We start from the raw sequence: 13,380 nt of genomic DNA, 5'->3' as shown, positions 1-13,380 counted from the left end.
TACATTAAGTATTCCTACAGCTCTGAATACTTGAATCACTTGCAGCCATCCTGAAACACAGGTTCTGAAGCAGGCTGAACAAAAGGACTCATAAAATGGCTCTTTACTACGACAAGAGTCTCTTCCTCAAAGTCGTCACCTCCCTGTGCCTGAGGACAATACCCAGACCTTGGTTTCTGGGCAATGTTTAACCCTTTTCTTATCTTAATTTGCCGAATACAAAACAATTACGAATACCTTTGTTCACTCTGGAGCACGTGGCTAATCCTGCAAGCAGGAGATGCGATTCTCTTGAGCTGCCCTTTTGTTGAAGTGCTGTAGGCAATGCTGGGCAGCAATGCAATTGAATTATTCAAAGCCAGTTGAACTATGCTGCACCGCCTGTGTGGGCTGGGAGCGCAGAGAGAAGGTGGGAGTCACAAGCAGTTCCTAAACCAGCTGTCCTCTTCCAGCAATCTTGTTCAGACAGGTATTAACAGTGTTGGGAAGCAGCAGTAACCAATTTTAGTGAGCACTAGAAAGCGCAAGAAAATGCTGAATGGGCCAGAGCATCCTCTGGCAGGAGGGAGAAGTTGTCTCTGCAGTGAGAAGATCACGGGGGAGAGATGGGGAAAACAGAGCAGGAGCAGGACACAGAGTGCACTGGGTTTTGTTAAGCAGCTTGCAGCTCAGGGAAAGCTGGCAGAGCAGCCAAGTCGGGCTGTGTCCCTTCCCAGCTGGCCAGCAGAGCTCTCAGGGTGTGCTGTGGGGAATGGCTGGCTGTGTGAATGGAGTTTAGTGATCTGCAGCTCTGCTGTGGTCAGAGGGACAGGCAGGAGCCACGAGCCTGCGTTTCTTTTCTGGGTACACCCCACAGCCCTCACGCTGACCAGCAGCTGAGCAAGGGTGTGTCAGGCTTTGACCCTGTGCAGTGTTTAATTTCAGCATTGAGTGTTCCCTTGGAAAAAATTCTTACCATATGGATCCCACTGCAAAAATTATTTATTTCTTCAGTACAGCTGAAACAAGGGCTTGTAAGTAAGCTGTTAATTCTCTTGACTTTGTCTCACTTGCTGAGCAAGACAGCAATCCTGTTCAAGTTTTGATGAATGACAATCTCGATGTATCTGTTGTACCTCTGGAAACCTTGGCAAAACTCAGGTGTCATCCAGTTCAGAAGTTGCCCCTGTTGCACCTTAAATGATTTTCCATCATCAGGGTGTAAGATCAGGTATTCAGGATTCAAAGCCCCCTCTGTAACACGTGCTTGTCATTTCTTGCTTTGTAAGGCAAAGTGAGAGACACGGAAGTTTTACTTACAGAGGCTGTGTTGAGGAGGGTCTGTGTCTGTGGCAATACTCAGGCTCTGAACACTCCCCACCATCAAAATCTTGCCAAGCAAACCAAATACAGCTCGTTATAAATCAGAGAGTGACATGAAGCCTGATGTTTCCTGCTCTTTCCCATCAGGCTTTTTGAATGGAAATTAATAATTATACAGGAAACTGCTCTGAAGTGATTAGTGTTTGCTGCTTATTCTTTCTTCCTTTTCCTTCTGAGAATATGAGGGTTAAAGCCACTGATGGGAAGCCATAAGTGAAAGCAGACATGCAGTTAACCTCTCCTTACAGAGAGAAGGGCTGTGCTGGAGGATGTTATAAACCGTGTGTGCCTCTCACAGCTCCAGGACCTGAGTTCCTCCTGCCTGGCTGCTAAAGCCCAGCTTGTTGTGCCCATCCCAGGCTGAGGGATGCAGCTGCTGCTTTCCCGTTTGCAGGCACAGGAGCCCAGCAGGGACAGCTGCACAGATGGCCACAGACAAGGTGCTGCCCTCATCTGTGCCTCCTACACGTAGGACTCACCGAAGATCCGAGCAGAGACCAGCTGGTCCAGTTTGATGCTTGCAAGCAAATAACACCCACCCACCCACTGATCCTTCACTGATCCTCCCAGCAGCTGGCACTTGCTCCTTACAGCCCCCACACACAGTATGGAGAGGGGAAACTACAGAGAGACACTTAAGAAAGGTTTTATAAGAGGTGAGGGTGAGCAGGCAGTCTGTCCAGCCAGACTCTGCACACGATTGACCTCATTTATACCCCTTTCTGTCTGATCCTCCTTCTGCTCCTTCCTGATCCCCCTCCTCTAATTATTGTCTCCCCTTTGCTCCTTCACAATCCCCTTCCTCTATGATTCCTTCCAAAGTTTTGCAGAGTCCTCCTCAAATATCCCAAACCCTCCTGTTCTTCTTGTTTCCCCTTCTTATCAGTTACAAACTGCAGGTGACCCTGCCCAAAGCTCTTCAGTGAGCCATCAGTCAGTAACCTGACACTTCTGCATTTTGGCATAGGCTTCCTTGTCCCTTTTCCACCAGGTTTGCATCTGTGTGCCCTTGTTTATGGAATCCCCCTTAATTTATGGCCTCTGCTTTGAAAAGGTCAGGTCCTTGGTCAATAGCCTTCATGAACCAGATGCTCCTGCCTTCCTCAAGGGATGCATGCAAGGGTTTCATCTCTAACTTTCCTACTCTCTGGCACTAAAGGACAAGGTCTCTCAAGGTTATCAGTGAGATAGTCCAGACCCCATGGCTGGTGATTTTCCTTTGGCCTCTTGACTATTTGTCAATACTGATGTTTCATTTTACAAGAATTTTAGTTTCATTTTTGAATATCAATCTTAAAAATATTTGGCTTATGCATAGAATTTAGTTAAAATTATAAATTCAGGGCTACGTGGCTCTTCCTTTTATACACAAAAATTCCTGCCAACCCCTTGCCAATTTTAAAAGGACAAACTAAGAACAGAGATTATGTAAAATTTCTACTTAAAGTATTTTTAATTTAATTTACTATAGTGGTTTTATAAGTAGGGATAAAGCATAGTTAGAAATGTTTATCTGTGCCAAGCTAGCTTTTATCTTGAAGTTCCTGTTCTGTGCAGATGTATGTATGTATGAAATAATGAAGAGCCCCAAAGCAACCATAAATACTCCAATACATTGGAGTATTTTCAATGTTATATTTTGATGATAAATCGTGGAATTTGGTGGCAAGCAAAGATGGATGGCAGTAAATAAGTTATGCTTAGGGTCAGGGTAGACATACAGACCTTCTGACAGTATTTTCTTCATTGTTTCATCTGGAGGACAAATAATAAAACAAGAAAAGACAGCTGCTTGGTAGGAAGTTCAGCTCAAATCTGCACAGTGCTTCAATATTCAGGACTGGGTCCTTCCTCCTAATGATGCATGTCCCCCTCACAGCCCACCATCATCAGGACATTAACTACAGGTAGTGGCCATGAGCTCAATGTTACCTTGTATATCAGTGACAGGAGGAAATTCCAGGCACCTCACTAGCAGCAACTGTGGGAGGGGATTAGGAGTGCACTGTGAAAGAAAACAAAGGTTCCTGGATGCAGAACTTGGGGTAAATTCAAAACATTCCATGACCTCCTCCAATATTATCTTTCCTTATAGAGAAATTGAGTTTATTTCTGCTACTTTGCCACTCAAAAATTGCGAGAAGCACTACAAGCTTTGCCAAGGAAGCGCTGAGCCGGCTCTCCCTCACAGGGCTCCTTCCAGGTGCGGCGGGGAGCATCCCACGGGGAGCATCCCCCGAGGAGCACCCCCCGAGGAGCATCCCGCCCCCCCCAGGAGCATTGCCCTGAGGAGCATTGCCCTGAGGAGCATTCCCTGAGGAGCATTGCCCTGAGGAGCATCCCCCGAGAGCGGCTCTAGCCCGGCAGCGCTGGGGCCGGGCTGCCGCTCGCTGAACTCCCGGGGCTGCGCATCCCAAAACCCTCCCGCGCTTCGGCGCGGCTGCTCCGGGCTGCTGCTGCTGCTGCGGGGACAGACGCCCGCAGAGCTCCCTCCGCCCTGCTGGGCTGGGCCGGGCCGTGCCGGGCCGTGCTCTCGGTCCCGCCCGCCGGGAGGGGCGGCCCCAGCCCGACCCCAGCCCGGCCCCGCCCCGCGGAGCGGCGCGGACAGAGACGCGGAGCGGCGGAGCCCCGAGGAGCCGTCGAGATGCTGAGCTCGCCCTGGGCGCGTTTCTACTCCAACAGCTGCTGCCTCTGCTGCCATGTCCGCACCGGCACCATCATCCTCGGCGTCTGGTACCTGGTAAGCGTGGCCCGGCCCCGGGCGCTCGGCGCCGCTGCAGGGGCAGCCTGGGGGGCTGCTCCGTGCGTGGGGATGCCGATCGCAGCGGCCCAGGCTGCCCGGGCGGCTCAGGCGGGTATCGGAGGGAGCCGCGCTGTTGGAGCAGCGGAATGCGCAGGCAGCGCCGCTGATCCCGGCGGGCACCGGCTCTGCGAAACTGGGGCACGGAGCGAGTGCGTGTGCAGGGGCCGGGGCAGCGGGCAGGGGATACCGTGCACGGGCAGGCGCGGGAGGGCCTCAACCCAAAAGCCGTGTGGGGGTTGGAAATGTGATAAGTGAAGACCCCTGGGGTGAAGGTTTTCCCCCAAACTTCGGGGTGGTCTCAAGCCGGAGCTGGCTGCAGCACACGGGCCCCGCCGCTGCATTAGCTCCAGCAAGGCTGCCTGGCCCCTGGGCACTCCGCGCAGAAAATCGTGTTTTATCATCTTTGGTCCCTGCTTCATACCGCGTTCGGGTGTTCTTGTCACTGCTGTCCCTGTGTGGCAGGTCATCGTTTGGCAGTAGCGTTTTGGTCTGCCTGGCGGGGAGCTGAAGCCTTCCAGGCGGCTGTTCGCAGGTACTGGAGAGATACCTTGCTTCTGCCGGGATTGCAGGACACGAGTGAGGAATTTACCCTGGGGACACCAGCGTTACCATCAGTTATCAAAGGCTGTTGGGCGCTCGGTTATTTGGCCCGGGGAGCCGCGTTAAGCTCTCAGTTCCTCTCTGCCCATTGTTTCCCCATCCTTTGCAATGTGGGGAAAGCGGTTTTCCCAGAGCTGGTCCAGCTGTAGTCGCAGGGTGTTCAGAATAAAAAGAACTGGTTGTTTGCTGTAGGTAACGTAGATGCACTTCTCAGCCTGCTCCGTCTCTCGGTGTGAGGAATCGATCTCCGTCTGATGGCGAGGCTGTGCAGAGCTGTTTGCCAAGCATCATTTTTCAAATGATTGCAGACGGAAGCAGATTAGACCCGGGCTCATTTGCTAACTACTGAAATTCCCTGCAGCAGCAAGTGAAAAATGCAGGGCTGCCTCCACTGTAAGGCAGCTCATTAAATAAATTCAACCCGTGTAATAAAAAAGCTAGGTTGACATTTATGTCCTAGAAACCATATAAAATGTTCTATGTCCTGTAAAATATGTATTTCACCACTGAGAAAATTGTGCATTAGTTGAACCATTTTTTGCTCCTGGTTTAATAAAATATGGTTAATAGCAACATCCACAGCTGCACAATACTGACAATATTGTAAAATATGCCTCTCTTTGCCTGGCTGCAGTTAAGTTTTGCTAAGTTGTAATATGACCTGAAAGCTTTTGAACATTTCTTCTAGGGAGTTTATTATTTCTTTCTGCCTTCAGCTGAACGAAGCCTTTTCACATGGGCTCCACAGAGAAAGGGATATAGATATTTTATCTGTTCAGTGGACCTAAAGTTATTTGAGGAAGAGGGAAGTGCATCACCTGGGCTTGGATACAAAGAAAAGTCTGACAGCTTTTAAGACTGTTACCTAATCTGTTATAAACATTTAAATACCAGTGGGCGAATTTCACAAAGTATTTTACTGCAAAATTTGGTCTTAAATTTCCTTTTCTATGAGCAGGTATTTCCTGATTTACACCTCTTGCTTTTTTTGCTTTCATAACTTTTTCAGGGTGGATTTCTAAATTACTTCAAACTGATAGAGCACACGTTTCTTTCTGTGCTTTTTTCGCTATTGCAAGTATTTGATTTTTAAATTTAATAATTAAGAATAGATATTTAGGTGCATGTAGATAATAAATGCTAAGCCTTTTTGATTGCTTATTATGTTAGGAAACAACAAGTAAGGAAGGAGTGGTTCCTTGAATGAATGGCCCTGGTTGAAAGATCTGGCTGATAAAGTCAAATACAAATAGATTTCTTTGGCTCAGAAGAACAGTTATGGTTTGGTTACATAACCATATAACATAACATATAAAACCATATAACGGTTTTATTACTATGTGCTGTTGAAGGCTAACATAAAAATAGATGTTGTCCTGGTGGCATTTTTTTTCTCTGCATGTATTTTGGGTGATTGCTTTATTCCAAACCACACGTGAGCTGTGAGCATTACTTCAAAGTTCAAAAACCCTCTCTGAGTTTTTGCAACACCACCATGTATTCTATATATGCTTTGCCATTATTCCATACAGGAAATTACTTGAGGAAAAACATCAACCTTGAGAATGAATAGTTTTCTTGTTGCTTTTTCATTCCTCACTACCTGTGAGGCTAAGTTTTGTCAATTCTCTGACAACGAATACAATGATCCAGTAGTAGAAGCATCTGAAGGAGGAAAAGCAGTAGCTTAGAAATTTTGGCAGACTTTTCGCATGTTGAACCACTTTTGAGTTAGCAGAATTTCAGGAGGCAGAATTTAATGTCTGAGTAAATGTGGAAAAAATAGCGGCTGAGATGGAATTCATCTTCCCACAGCAACGCTCCGGGTTCCACGCTGTGCACCGGGAGGTGGAAAGGTGTTGATAACACAGCAGGTGTTGGTGACACACCAGGGTTTTGTCTGCTGCTGAGCAGTGCTGCACAGCCCTGGTGCTGTGCCTCAAAATTCTGTCCCCCCCGCCCCCCCATCAATAAGCTTTAAGTTTAATGTTTTAATTTTGTTTTAATGTTTTAACTGGGTGTTTGGAGGCCCACAAATAGTGGGGAGAGTGAGAAGCTGAGTGCACGTGGAGTTGTCAATGCTGCTGTTGAGGGAGTTTTCCCACAAAAGTTTTCCCAAGGGGCAGGGAGCTTTTCCAGCTCAAGCACAGCAGCCACAGACACTTACAATGGTCTCATAAGGTATCAATAGCTGGGAAATAAATATTTAACTTTACTCTATTTTAGAACATGATGTATCTCAGAATACTAATGTTTCTATAGCTCTTCTGTTTCAGTAATTTCTTCCTGGTAGAGCCATTGGTGCTCATCTACAATAATAAAACCTGCTGCTGTGTGATATTGCAATATAGCAAAATAATGCAATATACATAAAGTCACTGAGCACTGAGGTACTTCAGTGTAAAAAGTAACTTGTAAAGGTTGGAGTAGCCAGGGGAAATTTCCTGAAAAAAATATCTAATGGGGTTGCAGAATAGCCCACACTTCAGGGACTAGTGTGCTGCCTTAGGGAGAAAAGCTTAACCGAGGGTGCTGCAATGTTAAATACAAATATTATACTAAGGATTAAAATGTCAGCAATATGGCTGACTGGGGGTTAATGTTTATTTCAAACCTGAGGACCAGTTTGGTTTGGCTGGTTATTAATTTTTGAGTTTTTATCTGAAATGGACTGTACACTTGTCTGTATTATAACATGACATTGGAAGTCACAGTAGTAATGCAGAAACATTTTGGGGCACAAAAGTCTTAAAAATGTTGTATTAAAAAAAAAACAAACCAAGTTAAACTAGAAAGTCACTTCCCATAGCTGAATTTTGTCACTGTGCTGTTCAGGACAGTGACAATGCTGAAATGAGCCAACTTCAGTTCTGATCTCCAGTGGGTGCTGGAGTCTGGGGGAAACTGGCATTTCAATTTCCAAGTGACCCAGTCAGTGCTGGTGAGTCAGAATAACAACACCCCTGTCAGTGACAGCATTCATAAACACAGCGTGTCTTCTTCCTGAGGAAATGGACTCCACTTTCCTTGTCTAAAACACAAAGAAGGAGCAACATCATGATATGCTGACAGTGTCATGGAAGGATTTTCCATTCTCCTGACAATGGGGTTTCTGCACACCCTGAGGATCCACTGACACCATCTGGGATAGCAGGAATTCTGATTATTTCTGATTGCTTTGGTAGGGAGAAGATGGAATTGTAAGGTATCAGTTAAAAAAAAAAACCAGACAATAAAAGAAGGATCCTTCTTGTTTGAGCTCTGTGTGCCCAGTGCCTCAGGGCAGCAGAGCCTTGGGCACAGGCTGCTCCTCCCCGTGGTCCCACAGCCCCCCAGGACCCTGCAACATCACCTTTAGTACCTCCAGTGCCAGTGCAGTGCTGCTGGCCCTGGGCAAGGATTCTTGCAGAATGGGGTGTGCTGTGCGTTCACCATTGCCATGCCTGGGGAGCCGCTGCCCTCCCGGAGATCCTGACAGTGAGGGGCTAAAAATAAAAACTAATGGGAGGCTGAGAACCTTTTATAACCACAGGGTATCGAGTCGTGTGGCTCTCACTGAAGGATGTGCAGTAAGAACATAAATAGAGCAAGCTGAAGTTTTTAGCTAAGGTGGGTTAAATGTTTGAGCTGCTATTTGTGGAAAGCTCGGTGTGAATTGCTGGTTGTGACATTTCAGTTCTGGATTTTTTTGAATATACTGTTGAAAGCATGTCTAATATCTATCTCTGTCCCAGTCATCTTTTAGTAAAAGGATTGAATCCTAATGATGAAAAAATATACTGGTAGTAGACTTATATTGCAAAGGAAAAGAAAAGCACGATGGGCTATGGTCTCACTGATTTAAGGTTGAATCCCTTACAGGACTGGTAGAGTGAACTTGATCTGATGTCAAAAGGAGAGTGAAAATATATATTTTGTGACTAGGCCACATTTATGTCCTGGCATTTTTCAAGCCTCATGCAAAACAGCATGTATGGCAATGTGCTCAAATACCAGTTAGAAGATTTCAGTAATCTTGGCTTACTTGGCAGGGGGTAGAGATCAGCAGTGACTGCTCATGTAAACAAAATATCCCTGCACTGGAGCCTTCCAAGCTGCTCCATCCACTCTCCTGCAAGCTTTACACTGTCTGAGATTACTCACATCACCAGACAGTTGTGACTGAGGGTCCCTTGAACAGGTTGTGAAGGCCTTTTTAGGGAAAAGAAAGAAATTCTAAGAAGAAGTTCTTGATTATTTTTAAACCTGGGAAAATCAGGAGATTTTGAAAACTGAAAAAAGAACTGAAGTTGTGAAAAGAGCAAAATGACACAATCAGAAAGCCTGATGTGCTATCTCAGTGTCAGGTTGTGGGAATTTTCATGAATACAGATATGAGGCCTTATGTTTTACTTAGAAAATTAGCTTTATATGGAATGAAGTGGGCTAAAAAGAAAGGATTTTCAACTTTATGTCTGTATGAAGGGCCATAGTAGCCAGCTCACTGAAGGCTCAGTTCCTCCACATCACCCAGGGATGTCTCTTCCAGTGTTGTCCCAGTGGGATATAGCTGGGGTTGGGTGGGATTATCCTGCACCTTTACCACCTCCACTGACAGCCCAGTACTGCTGGCCCTGGGGAAGGGATTCCTGCAGAATGGGGCCTGCTGTGAATTCACCAGGTGTTTCCTCTCCATGGCCAAGACCTGGGCTGTATATTCAGGGGAAAGAGCTGGGTGATGCCAATGACATTCCTAATTCCCATCCCTTGGTAGGAGACATAGTGTCAGCAGTACGGGAAATTTCTCCACTAGCAACTGAAGGTGTCATAATGTCAAAATACATGAGACTCCCAATTCTCCTAATAGAAATGGCTGAATTGATTAAATATTTATGTCCCAAGTGCCATGTCTATAAAATGATCATTAGTTTTTCTATTGTGTGTACTTCATAAGACGAAAGACAAGATCATGGAAAAAAAACAGTAACATTCCCCAGTAACTCAATAGACTCTTCCTATGCACATGCTTGCTGTTGTGGAGAGTGGAGAGAAAACTTGGAATTCATTATGAATAGAGGAGAATATTAATCTTACTTTTAAAGGCTTCCCTGATGATTGATGTACGTGTTGAATATCCAGCTGAGACTGGAGTCAAAGGAGTTCAGGGTATGTGCTCTTGGACTGGATCACATCCATTTCATTATCTTCAAGACCAGAGGGAAAAAAAATTACTGATTCTGCACACAAATACCTGCTCAGGCCCTGCATGTTATTTACTTAACAAACTGAAAGCACATGTATGAATTTTATGTATGTCATAGCAAAAATAAAGACCAATGATGATCATTAGCATGAACAAAATGATCTTATTTGAAGGACCTTCTCAATAACCATATTCTGACTGTAACTTCTCTAGAGATACATTATTAAATAATTTAATATCTATTAGCTTCAAGAGTGGCATCAGGATAACTTCTTAAAGAACTCTTTTGTGCTGTGCACAGGCCCTGGTTCCTGCAGTGCAGGACCTTATCCCATCTTTTTTCTCCAATTCATGCTTCAGGCCCTCTTCAGTCAAATTGCAAAATAAAGGACAGCATGGGAGGAATTTAAATGGCACAATCAATAAAATAGCTTGCAAAGAGCCTAATCACTTACCTGTGTGTGACAGAATCCATCCCTGAGCAGGCCAAAAAGGTTATCTGAACAAAAGATGGGTTCATTGGTATGCCATATCCCAAGTTTTACCTGTGCTTTCTGCTCTAGGTGGAAAAAACCCCGTACTTGTGTGTTTCCTGTGCTGTAGAAAGAAGTAGAAGCAGTATTTTATTAGTCTGTCCCAGACTCTGTCATACATCAGTATGACATTAAAACATTTATTAAAATTGTTTTTTCTTGCAAAAACCTTTTAACTTATTGGAGGGACAAAATTTCTTGGAAATGTCTTTTGGGCAGCTCTTGCACTTACTGAAATGTTTATTAGTCTGTGACACAACACAAGGATTTATGAAAATGTCTTTAAGCTCTAATCCCCTCACACAGGCAGTTTTTCTTATATCCCCAAATACCACAGTAGGATATTTCATGGAGTATGTAATCATTGCAATGACAGCTGATAATCTGCATCAGCTGTTTTGATAATCACACAGTTGTCTCATGTAATCAATACAATTATCACCTCAGAAACTGCAAACCTTTGTAAAATACCCATTTTTTCTTATTAAGGCCTTCAATTGGATAATAAATTCCTTTCAGTGAGAAAACAGATGGTTGGTTGTAAGAGGAGCAAAGTTTACATAAATGCTTGTTGAAGGAAAGAATCCCATTAAGAGTTCAGTATGCTGTAATTACATTTGGGTTTTTATACAAAAAATCATGAATATATTTATAGAAAGGAAAGGAGGTATTACATTAATCAAGTAAAATGTGTTTGGAAGTTCTGTTGAAGGTTAATATGTATCTCCTAGTGAGCCAGAGGAGAACACATTAAGCTTCCTAAACTGATCGTTGATTAGACTGACGTCAGTGAAAATGCAATTAGTCTTATATATTCTTGGACATATGGAACGGATGTTGTAAAATAGCCAGGAATTAATTTCCTTGATTGCTTTCTTTTTCTCTTTGTTTTATTGTGAGGCTTGTGCTTTGACTGTAAAACTCTGCAAGTTTAAAGTGGCCGAGGCTTGAAGATGTGCAGGGCCTTTTCTGTGCTGTTCTCAAGCAGGGCTGGAGGTTTAAAGTCCCAAATCTCCAAACAGCAGAATAAGAAGCAAAAACCCACACTTGTGTCTGAAGGTGTCAGAGAGTGCTCCTGGTCAGTGTGAGGTGAATTGCCAGGAAGGCATCCCTGAAGATTAATATGGACTTGAGCCTAGCACACTGTTCCTGGACCTCCTGAGGGTCAGCTCTTTTTCAGGTGTCTGTAGTCAGCTCTAACTATTGTTATCCTGGTACTCAGCCTTGAAAGGGGTTTTGAGAGTGCTGTGCCTGCTTTTCATTTTGTTGCTGGCATGTGCTGAGCAAGGTCTTGTTCTATCCAGAGATATATTAAGCTGCTTAAAACAGACAAGACAAATGCTTTTGGCAGAAACACAGATTTGTGGGAGATTTTCACCTTGGAGAGATGCATTTCCCAACAGTGAAACAGCTGTGGCCAGCCAGACAGGATACAAGTGATCATGTTCTTTACTATTTCTGTAATTATCTGTACTGTACCATCCTTCCACTTCTTCCTTGCATGACTAAATCTCTGCCTTGGGCTGCAGAGTGCTCTAAGGGTGCAGTCACTTGTATGGCTTCTCTGGATACTGCCTGTGGTGGCTACATAAGAATAATGGATCATAGATTTCGTGTGTTTTGGTGCTGGTTTTTGTTAGTTTTTTTTTTTAATGAAGTGTTTGTTTGTGTCTCTCCAAAGCAAAGCACAGTCCTCAGCAGTGCAGTGGCCAAGTCCAGGAGGGTGGAGGGGACTCTGAGCACAGACAGCACTGTGGGCTGCTGTCGGACACACAAAGTGCTGGCCAGGGCCACGGAGTAGCAGCTACAGCGATGCTGCCTGGCCCATCCTCTGTCCCAAGGCCTCACCAAAGTCTGGATCTCTGGGACCTGCCACAGCTCATATCACAGTCACACTTCAGCAGGTCTGCCCTCAAGCTTTCAGTCAGCTGCGAGGCTCAAACATGCATTTTTGGAACTCAAGGAGAAATGCAGAAACCAAGCAAATCCCACCTGAACAACTCTTTTTCTAATAAGGTTTTATTGCATACCAATTTTCTGCTAGTTCTCCACTGCATCCTGGACCAAGATGACCTTTAGGAGAAATTGTGAGTTGATCTGGCAATGATATAATTGTATATGTGATTATGTTTCTCCATAAATATTTCCCTAGAGGTCTTGCTGGGCAGAAGACCTCAGCAGTCATTTTCAGGACTTTCCTTAGGTACAGGTTCAACTTGCATTAAATAAAATGGAAAAGCAACAAAGACTCCACTGATAAATTTGTATACAAATATCTTATTTCCTTAAACCAGGGAAGGACTAAGATTAAATGGTGTTACAATTCTGTTATTAAAATTATGAAAGAAATGACTCTACCCAAATTAAAATGCAAGCAAGACCATATGCCAAAGTCAGTAGTATGGATTTTATTTAACAGCAAATAGGAGGTAGAAAGCGATAGAAGGAAATAGAAAAGGAGGGGGGAGAAGAGCATGACAGAGAGACAGATTAAGGGGAAAATATCACCACTCCATGGATCCTGATAGTGTCCTATTTATCCTGTTCTTCTGGTCTCCTTGGTGGTGAGGGTCCCTCAAAACACAGAGTTCAGTGGGTTAATGTGCACTCAGGGCAGCTGGGAATGCCCAGGGAGCTCCCCTGCAGGAACAAGTGTGACACAGTCTCTTGCCACAGGCTCTGGAGCAGTTGCATCACTGCATCCCATGCAGGGCTCTGCTGCAAGGACTCAGGAATAAGCCTGGGAGCCCTCTGGGGGGTCCTTGATGGATTATGGCACCCCCTCAGTTGCCTCTTGTGAATTTCCCATGGCTGTGCCCTGTGGGGTTGGTGTAGGGGAGGATGGGTGTTCACTGTCTCTGGTTTATGCCACACACCCAAAACTCTCCTCCTGCCCCCTT

The 13,380-nt window shown here is 44.9% G+C and overlaps 1 protein-coding gene across 1 annotated transcript in view; it reads left to right on the top strand.

Moving 5' to 3' along the window:
- The first annotated feature begins 3,945 nt into the window (after positions 1 to 3,945).
- Positions 3,946 to 13,380, top strand: part of LAPTM4B (lysosomal protein transmembrane 4 beta) — a 59,700-nt gene continuing 50,265 nt past the window's right edge. The window contains exon 1 of the mRNA XM_066547800.1: positions 3,946 to 4,102. Within this exon, the coding sequence (XP_066403897.1) occupies positions 4,007 to 4,102 (96 nt within the window). The 5' untranslated portion in view covers positions 3,946 to 4,006. The remainder of the gene's footprint in view (positions 4,103 to 13,380) is intronic.

This window comes from Molothrus aeneus, chromosome 1, assembly GCF_037042795.1.
Source record: "Molothrus aeneus isolate 106 chromosome 1, BPBGC_Maene_1.0, whole genome shotgun sequence".
Classification (NCBI taxonomy): Eukaryota; Metazoa; Chordata; class Aves; order Passeriformes; family Icteridae; genus Molothrus; species Molothrus aeneus.
This window is presented reverse-complemented; position numbering and strand designations above follow the sequence as displayed.